Raw genomic sequence first — 11,456 nt, forward strand, 5'->3', positions numbered from 1 at the left:
GCAAATATCATCAATGATCCCGAAACTTTATTTATTAATTCATTTGGGGGGTTAGGGGTGATGGTGAGGGTTGGGGCTTAACAGAGTGATGCATTATGTTTTTAATCAAACTGAGTGCACACTGAAAAACCTCTTGGTCAGGGAAAGGAAGGCAGAACGTGTGTGTGTGTGTGTGTGTGTGTGTGTGTGTGTGTTTGTGTTTGTGTGTTTCAGAGTGCACAAGTGATAAAATAAAAAAAAGGAGCAGAGCAATGAGGTGGGGCAGCAGAACATGGGGGGTACAGCAGTGTGAAACTTTCTGCGAGTAGGAAACAGCTTCTCGACGTAATGCTACCATGCTTACAAAGGCTTTATATGAAGATGACCTCCACTCATTTCAGCAACAATAATTGTCAAAGAAATGAAACCATGAATACAGCACAAGGTAAAATGTTTCATAGAATGCAAGCTTTTAGACTGGAATCCTTTATGATCAATACTAATGATGACTGCTCTAAACTAGCAAAGGGCCTTCCCATTTAAAAGGGAAGTATGTGGTTTTGCTACATGTCTTCCATTTAGTGTAAGTTTACACACATGAGAAACTATAAGACCCGATTACAACTGAGGGATCATCACTCTTAAAGCTTTTGAAATCAAAGCAAAAGGGCACGTCGTGCCCATTTCAAAACAAAACAGAACTGCACCCTCCTTTCCATAGATATTCACAAATGTATAGACATCAAGATTGCATTTTATTTTTCCCAAATTAAAATTTCACTTCAGAAAGAGGAAAAATGAAAAAGCACTTTAATGATGCGACCTGTAATACCATATTTTCTCCGCAGCTGCTTCAACCTTTTTTGTCTACATGTACTATTTGGTCCCAAGAATGATTCCGGCTTGGATATGGAAATATCAGATATCAAAAAATCACAGCAAAAAAGTTAAACAATTATTATTTGCTGTGGTAGAGACTATTGAAGGTTCATTTATCTTAAGGGAATTTTTTTTTTTTCATTTTGTTGATGCAGCCAGAATGACCTGTTTTCAAGTCAATTGGTTGAAATATAGCACGTGAAAAGAAAGCATGAAACTGTGCTGGAATGGATAAAAAAATCTTATGACACTTGTAGGTATTTTTATGTATAGATATTTTTCAAAATAATTCGTACAGAATATGTGACATGATGATCTCTTAAAATAAACATTTTGTGCATTACATTATAACGGCGTCCAAAATACTAAACACCCAATGAATCTGAAAGTCTTTTTATCGCCCTCCAGTGGAATAAATCCACATTGCTACTATGGAAGGAGTCAGATATTACATGTGCAAATTCAAAGAGCGACACCCAATCATTCGCCCTCTAAACTACTGCGTATTGGCCTACATCAGCGATACCCGTTAAGATAACTAAAATTGCAGCGTGCCTCACTGATTTGGTATATCAAGTCAAATTATCGACTTCAAAATCTGCAGAATTCACTTGACTTGTTCTTTTACATCCTACTAGGAAAAGTAATATAGTGGCAAATAAAGATAGTACACTATTGTATCCAGCAGGTGAAGATCATAAGCCGAACTACCAAAAACAGAGGAAGGTGATTATATTTCCCAGAAAATAAAACAAAAAAAAGATTTTTTTGCCCTTTTAGTTGACCCTTTCCCTATGACTTAAATTAATCTGCTACTAATCCGAAAATATAAAGCAGTTGAACTCATTTTAAATGTAATTGCCCTCTACAACATTTCTGTCTAGCACTCTATTGGTTCAGTAGCTATTCTCCCATCTCCAGAAGCGTTACCTCATGATGGTTGGCCACAGCACCTACATGCCATTAACAAGACACCAAATACACAGCCTGCCAATAGTGCTCAACACACAGCTTCCCGTGGCATCAACCCTTTCATCATTTGATTGAAGAGTTTGTTTTTATTAAGAAGGCTATACCAGACGCATAATCACTATACATTGATTTAACATTACCTTTACAATTAAATTCTTCACTGAAATTACAGAATAAATATATGCACATTTTTCTTCAAATCTTTGTGAGAGAGAAAACATTAAAAGTGCCTCCTACAAAGCCGTTAGTGGATGACGATGGGGAATCCAGAAGCAATGGAAGGGGTGTCAACAAAGTGCGTGGAAATATCCAGAAAACCTCGAGCGTTGTCTTATAATAATATTCACAAATGTTTTACCATCCGTGCGTCGGCGCGTCCTTTTTACGAGAAGCACCCTGATATAGACAGACGTCCTCATTTATAGTAATAACCATATTAATAAGATATAAAAATTAAATAGAACACTGAACTGTAAATGTGTTGCAGTATCTCTGTTCATTATGTGATGTGATAGTCTGAGTAAATCCCCTCGCTTCCTGCACCAAAGCGAGTGCATGCAGCAAACTGCAGTTCATTTTAATATATGTATTTTTTTCTCTCTTTCGATCATTTCCTAAAAACTTCATGTGCACGGCCTCCGGGTGTTTGTACATCCTAGTCAGGTGTTACAGAGTACAGAAAGAAACCCCAAAGTCAGGGAGACGTCCAGCTCCGTTGCTTCTTGCGCATCTTGGTAACTCCATGAAAAGGGGTTCTAGTGACGGATGTTTTTTTATGTTTTATTCCCCGGTGCCCCTCTCATTCCACTTTTGCTCTCTTTCTTGGGCATATAGAGATATTTATATATTATAAAAATAACGGCTGTTGACATTGCTGGCTACTCTGAAAAAAAGGCACTTCATTGAAATATCTGAGAATGGCCTCTCCTCCAAAGAGATTTTGGGGGGGAAACTTTGTGGTAACTGTAATATAATATTGTATTTTATATCATGCTGCTCTCTCAAGTTTGTTTTTTGTTGTATTGGTTTTGGGGTGATTTTTGTTTTCAGGGTGGCAAAGTGAATGTGTTGATTTTGTGTTTTTGTTTTTTCTCCATGGGACAGAGATGTTAAAACCGGTACGATTTTTCCAAGACTTCGAGGTAATCCGGCTTGGTTTGAAGTTTGGCCCTTGACTCGAGGTAATCGCTTTGGGACGGGTCGATGTAGCAGCCTTTCCCCGCCGTGAAAAGCAATGTCTCCTTCAGCCGTGCATCCTGCTGCAAATCCGGGTACTGCATGCCTGGTGGGTGCGCATGCGCCACATGCATGTCCTTTAGTTTGGGTACCGTCCCATACAAACAGTCTACAAAGCCCACTGTTGGTGTGGGCCTCTGACTGTCAATTACTGTAGGGCAGAGCCCTCCGTTCTCATGAAATCCTCCCATGTCAGCTGTGGAGTGGTTAACTGTGACGATAGTGTTGAGTTGAGAGTTGGAGATGGCCATGGTCCACTCTCTCTCTTTCTCTAATAAGGTTCTGTAGTTACTGTTGCTACCGCTGCCATTGTCTTTCTTCTCTGAAAACTGCGCTCTGTCTTCCTCTGCTATTTCCCCCTCTCTAGGCTTATAGATGGGGTTGTTACACATCTGAGTCACAGGGTGGGGGATGTAATCATAAACGTGACCATGGGCGTGCGTGTGACTAGTGTGAGTGTGTGTGTGCATACTGGATGTCGGTTTCTCTGGTGTGCCAGTGTTGCCAGCGCAGCTCTGCCTTGGCGGGTCCTCAAAAATCCTGCATTGCATTTGGATCCCCGTCAGATCTACCTCGGAACGTTTCCGGAAGGGAAGGTTCTTCCTGCGACGAAGAACAAAGGCGAAAAGCCCCGCAGCAACAAACACAGCGGAGATGAAGAGGATGAGTAGGCTGAGAATGAGGACCGACAGCGGGACAGCCCCTCTCCCGACTGCTTCCCCAATGTCAGAGCGCCCTGTGGTGAGGTCATCCCCACCAGGCAGGGCAGGGGATGGGCCTGAAGAATACTTGAGCTCGGGGCAGATGACCTCAACCTCCAGCAAACGCAGGTCCTTTCCAAACGCAAATTCAGGTGTCTTGCAGATGACGTCTCCAACCACAATGACAGAGGAGAGCTTTTCCAGCCAGTGCTTGAAGGGGATGAGATCACAGGAGCAGTCCCAGGGGTTCTGATGGAGGTCAATCTGGACAATGGAGGTCAGATGATCCAGAACACCACGCACAGGCATGGAAAGGAAGTAGTTGTTTCGGAGGTTGAGGCGTGCAAGGTTGGTGCCAGCAAAGACGTCATTGGGGAGGGAGCGTAACAGGTTGTCGTTGAGGAAAACCAGCTGGAGGTTTGGCATTAGGGAGAAGGAGTTGGGTTGTATCTCACGTATGACATTATATTCAAAGTAAAGATAACTCAACATCTGAAGCCCCCGAAACATCCCAGGGGTGAGTCTCTCAATGTCATTCCCATTCAGATATAAACTTTTCAAGTTTGGCAGGTTGATAAAGGCGCCCTCTTGGACGTAGGATATCCGATTATTCCCTAAATGCAGTAAATCCAAACTTGAGAAGTTCCAGAAATCAGATCGGTATATTTTCTGAATTAAGTTCCCACTGAGATATAATTTCTTGGCATTGAGGGGCCGCGGGAGGAGCTCAGAGATGTTGTGAAAGCCTTTCTCTTTACAGTTCACTGTTAGTCCCAGGTCATTGATGTGAAGGTTGCAAGTACATCCAGCTGGACAAATTATTGGGATGGGAGGCCTTGTTTGGTAGCCAGCAACAGGGGCCCGGTCGATGCCTGGATGCATGCTACGAGGGGTTGGAGGGTTCTTTGTGGGCCGAGGTCGTTTGGTGGGCTTGATAACTCTTTCCTTGTATTCCACAGAAGAGGCTGTGTTGTGAAAAGACGAGAGCATGGAGGAAGGTTTAGTAGGCCATGTGTTCTCATTGCTGAACGGGATCCGGGGAATTCCCAGCTTGGCCTCAATCTCTGCGTCTGAAAGCAGCGGACAGAGTTCACTGCGCTTGATTTCCCGTAAGTCTTTCCCATGTAAGTGGAATGGGTACTCGCATGTGATCTCACCTACCAAAGCTGTATAAGGAATCCTCTCCAGCCAAGTTTTTAACTGGACAATCTCACACACACAGTTCCAGGGGTTCTCCTCTAGCTGGATTTCCATTAAGCTCCTTCCAACGTACTCCAGCGTGCCCTTATACGGCATTGTCTTTAGTCTGTTTCCTCTCAGGTCCAGATGTGTGAGTGACACAGACCGGAAAAGATAATTTGGGAGCACGGGGATCAGATTGTCATTTAGTATGAGCACTCTCAATTTGTGAAGGTGCCTGAATGCACCACTTTCAATCCGTTTGATAACATTGTAGTCCGCCTGGAGATACTCTAAACTCTCCAACCCCAGAAAAGTGTCATTGCGGAAAACTTCTAGTTTGTTTTCATGTAGGAACAGCCGCTTGAGTATTCCTAAGCCATTGAACGCTCCCGCATGGATATCTTGCAAGGCGTTATTACCCAGGTTAAGGGATATGGCATTGTTGAGATGGAGGAAGCTGTTAAAGTACAGCTTCCTCATGGAGTTTCTCTGCAGGTTGAGCTTGAACGGCCTGCTCCATATCTGTGAGATCTGGCTGACATTTGTAAATCCTTTACTGTCACAGTGGACATGGAAGATGCCCTCTTTGACCTCGCAGAAGCAGGGCTCGAAACAGGGCTCGTCGATCTCCTCGGAGTCCTCTAGTAGTGGGATCGGGGTGGTCCATCCTAAGGCTATGGTGCTCAGCAAGGTAACCCACAGCATCCTCGCTGACACCAAGGGGATGAAGTCTTGGCTCCAGGGACAGAGCCACTTCACAGCACTGCAACAAAGAACAGAGGAAGAGAAAATGGATGTGAGGGAGGGAATGGGGGTAGGGAATACACACAGAAGTAGCAGATGTAGGAGAGAAAGAGAGGAAGGGTGGATTAGTTTTAATAGAATGGAAAACAGCTTTGGAATGAAAAGCAGTGGATAACAGCATGACATTGGAGACAATACTTTCGCTGTGTCAATAGCTGGGTATTTGTTTTAAAAAAAAATATATAAACCCAGCACTATTGAATGGGTCATATGATACCTAGCAACACAAACAAATCTCTGCATCCAGACAGTTAACGACAGCATATGCGGGGAATTGTCATTTGTTATAGAGCAGACACGCTGGTAAGGTCGCAATAAATCACCTCGGAGATGCTTATCACCGTGAATAAACGAAGGCAACAGTAGGTGGGTAGGGTTGGTAGCGAAGAAGGAGACACTGTCCCCCTGATGTATTTATTACATAACAAGGGACCTCAATCCCTCTTTCGGTAAATGAGAGTATATATCGCAGGAGGTGGAGAGGAACGGAATAGGTATCAGCTCGGTGACCATTAGTGGGACAAGAAGAGGACTGTCAAGGGAATTGCTGAACATCAATCTTGTTAAAATGAATGTCAACATCTTTATATGTTCTACTCTATAGCTCATAAAAATCAGATATTAAAAACATTATTGTAAATACAGGGTCTCAACTTGACCAGTTTAAAGATGTAAAAAAATAAAAGGGTTAAAAAATTGTCAAAAAAATTGTCAAAATAGATCCAATGATTCTGACGCATCCACAATTTTTAGAGGAGTGGCCGGTGCCGACCCTGCAATCTGATTGGCTTTCCAAGACGCCAACCCAAAATTTGTTCCACATCATTGGCTTTCACGACGCTATGGGGCGCGTGTTTGGCCGACCCATTACTTGTGCCTGTATGGTTGATGCCGTGCTGGTTTGCATTTAAGGGAACAACAACTCCACTTTCTGCAGCAACATAAACACGTGCAAGCACCGGACCAGGACACAACTTTTCAGCCGAACACAGCCGGGACTCATTCCCAGGTCTTCAATAGCTCTCATTTTGTCGCAGCCCTTGGGATCTAATTATGACGCACAAGTCACCCTTAAGGGTATCTGAGACGTACGGGGATTTCAAATAAAACTCCAATGTTAATCCATCATCAGCAATACAGATGCTCATAGCAACTGCTCAAACATCCATTCACTCAGTTCAATGCTTGTTATCAAGCTCATAGCATTCATCAAGCCAGCTTATTATTAATTATATCATAATTATTGTTATCATTACTATTATACTTATGAAGGACTTGTCAGCTCTTTGATAGTCTTGTTATGGATCCATGACCAAAAATATTTTCCCTACAGGTCAGAGTATTTTCTATAATATTATTGTAATATATGCAATACATAAAATGGATATAAAAAGGCTTAGGAACCTGGAGATTGTAATACATATTGTTGCCTCCTTAAAAATGATGATATAATGTATGCTGTACTAGATATAATTGAGATGCTTTAGAAGAAGATGGAACGCAGGGTTTAGGGTTAACTTTTTTTAGGGGGGCTGTAGTAAAAAATGTCCTATCTATTCATCATTTTAATGTTAGCCTACTTGACTTGGCCACCAACGGTTGTGAGCATGTAGCATATTATGTTTTTGTCAATTAATAGTGGAATATTTACACATTTAAAAAAAAGTCTACGAGCTGTGCACACACTGACATTTTTGGTGGCCACCTCTAGACATTCTGTTGCCACCCCTGGGCCACCCTACTTATAAATAGATAGAACCGCCACTGTTCCGACGTGCAGAAAACGGGCAAAGCCGAGACTACTCTCCCACTGCATATTCTTTGATTAAGTCCAAAGAGTTGTGGGAAACTGTTACAACTGTTACAAACGTTACAACTGATCCTGCCATGATCCCCCCCCCCCCCCCAAAAAAAAAAAAAAAAAAAAAAAAAAAACAAGTCAACTTCTTCTTGAGTTTTTCCAATTGGAGATGCCATTGGAGGATGAGTGAAGCAACGGGTTAAGTGAAGAGCGCAGTGGGCGAAGCTGCTGTTTGGAGAAGCTCACGAGGCTGTGATTTAGTATCCGGCCGGCCTAGAAATAGATAATAACATCCAGGAAGAGAGGACCAATGGAAGAAAATAAAAAAAAAAATAATAATAATAATACAAAATATAATGAATATAATCATAAATATTAGAATTATAATAACTATCTATTTTTATCATAATAATACTATTAGAGGAGTCCGTTTAGTCTCTCCATCGGTGTTAAGTGGGATAAAGTCACACACGTACAAAGTATCCTCTAATCCCTGAATATCTTTTTTTTTTTTTTTCTGTAGGCTGTGATTTTTTTTTTTTCTTTCTTTTTTTTTTTAACACGCACACACACACACACACACACACACACACACACACACACACACACACACACACACACACACACACACACACACACACACACACACAGTGCTGTCCGTTCATACGAGGGGTGCTGACAATCCAGAGGAGATTCGCCCAGTGAGACCGTGAGCCGGAGCAGAGCCGCTGTCCGTGGTGCTGAAACCGAAAGCCAAGCGACATGGGGGGGGGAAAGACCCCCCCCCCCCCCAAAAAAAAAAAAAAAAAAAAAAAAAAAAAAAAAAAAAGAGGAAGAAGATAGAAAATATATATTGTAATCCCAAAAAAAAAAAAAAGGACGTGACAGTAAAACGCACCAAGGAGGGGGAATAAAAAAGAAGAAAGATCCTCGAGCACGATCTCCGCACCGTGCACTGTTCTCACTGCCCTCTCCGTGCGCAATCCTCCAGGATTTATTGATTCCGCTTCCACGGTAGAGATGGAGAAAAAAAAAAGCGCAGATGCAATGTCAAAAAAAAAAAAAAAAAAAAAAGTAATAACGACTTTAAAGCAATTTAAAAAAAACAACGCTGCCGTATTATATTCCCCTGGGTGTATCGGAACCAGGTGCTATACCTACTTAGTTTAGCGGGATTCCAACTTCACATGTCCTCCAGCGATGTGTTCTGTCATTGCCCGGTGCGTCCCGATCACCGTCCGATGCCGGGCTGCGAGGGAGAAGAGAGAGGGAGAGAGAGAGAGAGAGAGAGAGAGAGAGAGAGAGAAAGAAAAAAAGAGAGAAGCGGGGGTTGACCGAGCCGTTAGATGAACAGGAGGAATCAGAGAGAGAGAGGGGAGATGGAAAGAGAGAGTACAGGGCATTGAGGAGGGAGAGAGAGGGAGAGAGAGATGCATGTGAATGAGCCGAGGATGCAAAAAAAAAACCCACCGTGTTGGCTGCTGGCTACTTACATACATTTAAGAAGAAAAAAGAAAAAAAAAAAAAGAAAGTGCTGCTGTCAATGCAACCTAATCAATCTGGAATTCATATCGAACTTTAAGTTATTGCGTTAAATAAACGACGACATCTGACCAGCCCGTGTGTTTATCCTGGACCGGTCACCGAGATTCACCCCAGAAACAACATCCGTGTCAATACAGCGGAGAGAGCAGCACGCCGAGTATAATGCAGGAAAAAAAAAAGCCTTTCGTCGTGACATTGGCAGGGGGAGGAAAGAAAAAAAAATGAAATAAATAAATAAGGTGAATAAAGAACAAACGGGCTATTGATCAGTCAGACGGACCCTCACGATCCGTTATCCTTCATGTACGGAGAGCGCTCGTTGCCGCTTTTTGGAGTCCATGGCAATGCAGAGACACCGATACACACACACACACACACACACACACACACACACACACACACACACACACACACACACACACACACACACACACACACACACACACACACACACACATCTGCATACGAATTCCCCTCTCGGTACACTCATGGACAGCACACACAGCTTAAGCACTCACCTTAGTTTCGCACTGCAATTGGACAGCATCAGGGAAAAAAAGACCACTAGTGTGAATCTTGTTAGATCTCTCTCTCTCTCTCTCTCTCTCTCTGCTCGTTCTCTTTCTTTCCCTCCCTCTCTCTCTCTCTCTCCCCTCCCCCTCTCCCCTTCTCTCACCCTCTCTCAGCGGCTGAGGCAAAAAAAAAAAGAGAGGATTGGAGACGTGATAGGAATGCGATCTCTCGCTCTCGGGTGACTCTGACTCTCTACCTCCTTCTTTTTTTCTTTTTTTCTTTTTTTTTCTAAACAGTTTGCTTAAAATGCAAGCCCTCGACTTGTGCCCGTCCACTTCCTCTTCCTCCCCTCCCCTCCTCCTCCTCCTCCTCCTCCTCCTCCTCCTCCTCCTCCGCCGTACCGTCGCCGCCGCCCCCTCCGGGCGAGCACTCAACAACAGTGTAGCCGGGTGAGAGTGTTCTCCTCTCGGGTTTTTTTGTTGTTGTTGTTGTCAGTACCGTGTCTCTGTCCGGTGCAGCAGTAGCAAGAGTCTGTGGATCATATCGACGGTTGGGTCAGCTGCTGCTGCTGCTGCTGCTGCTTTTTTTCAAAATTTTTTATTTTTTATAAATGTATTTCTTGCTTTCCTCGGGTCCGTTTCCCTGTCGTGCGTCAGAGGAGCGAGAGGGACCGAGCTGGGTAGGTGGAGAGGGGTGTGTGTGTGTGTGTGTGTGTGTGTGTGTGGGGGGGGGTGCAAAAGGGGTGAGAGACGCAGTGGAGAGCAGAGAGAGAGAGAGAGAGAGAGAGAGACAGGAGGAGAGGATGAGGAGGAAAAAGAGTGATGGGTACGGTTGCGCTATAGTTCTGGATGCTGTCGAGAGGAGGAGAGGAAGCAGAGGAAGGGGGGGTGAGGAGCGCTCGGGCATTCTCAGCGTGGACGTGCATCAAGAAAACCAAAAAATATGAATCGATATATTTATGTATAGGGGTGCGCGCGGGGGTGGGGGGGGTGAGACTGCCAGACCTGTGGATGACACCAAGGACGCGACAACACTGTCTCTACATGCACTTATATTTATTATTATTATTATTATTATTATTATTATTATTATTATTATTATTATTAAGATGAATCTTACAATGATCAGTTTTTTGGGGGGCAAAGTGTGGAGCTGGCCGTGCCCACACTTCTTCCCTCTGCTGTGCGGGGACTAAGAGGGTGGCCGCGGCTACAGCAGACGGGGTGGGGGGGGGGGGGGGGAGACAGGCGAATACGGAGCTCCTCATCCCCCCCCCCCACTGTTTTGTTGCGTGCCTTCCCCTGCCTCGCCTCCAGCGGGCAACACAAGCCCGCGTTGGGAGCAACAAGCCAGCGCACAAGCACGACGACCGAGACACCCACCGGCACGTTCCCACCAGTTGTTGCGGGCTCTCTGCGTGGAGGGGGAGGGGGGCTGATTGCAGTGGGAAGTTGACATCTCCCAGCAGTGTCTCTGCTTGGAACACGGAAACCCTAGAATATTACTATAATTATGGCAATTTACAGTAAAGCTGTGATATTATGATGCAGTAAGAACTGCCTTTTATGAACGCTGTTTATATTTGCTCTCCAGCACGGTGAAGTAGAAAGAGTTTGTGTAAATAATCGGTAGTCTAATAAGGCTTGTTTCACATTCAGCAGGATATTCTTCGACATATGGGCAGGACAGAGCAACCAGAGTTGATGACATTAAGCTTGACTTGTTTTTATTATTAATGCTATTTTATGACAGGTAGAGGAAGTGGTGGCCTTTGCAATGTGTTCTCTCTGTGGCCAGATATTTGAAATCTATCTAAAGGGGTACCATGGATGCAGCTTAAAGCC

At 43.9% G+C, this 11,456-nt stretch overlaps 1 protein-coding gene across 1 annotated transcript; it reads right to left on the reverse strand.

Moving 5' to 3' along the window:
- Positions 1–696: 696 nt before the first annotated feature.
- Positions 697–9,647, reverse strand: slitrk3a (SLIT and NTRK-like family, member 3a). Its single transcript, XM_054596884.1, has 3 exons — positions 9,618–9,647; positions 8,716–8,803; positions 697–5,712 (listed from the first exon to the last, which is right to left on the reverse strand). The coding sequence occupies exon 3, from the start codon at positions 5,652–5,654 to the stop codon at positions 2,940–2,942; it is 2,715 nt and encodes a 904-aa protein (XP_054452859.1). The 5' UTR covers positions 5,655–5,712; positions 8,716–8,803; positions 9,618–9,647; the 3' UTR covers positions 697–2,939.
- Between the last annotated feature and the right edge of the window lie 1,809 nt (positions 9,648–11,456).

This window comes from Anoplopoma fimbria, chromosome 1 (assembly GCF_027596085.1).
Source record: "Anoplopoma fimbria isolate UVic2021 breed Golden Eagle Sablefish chromosome 1, Afim_UVic_2022, whole genome shotgun sequence".
In the NCBI taxonomy this organism is placed as follows: domain Eukaryota; kingdom Metazoa; phylum Chordata; class Actinopteri; order Perciformes; family Anoplopomatidae; genus Anoplopoma; species Anoplopoma fimbria.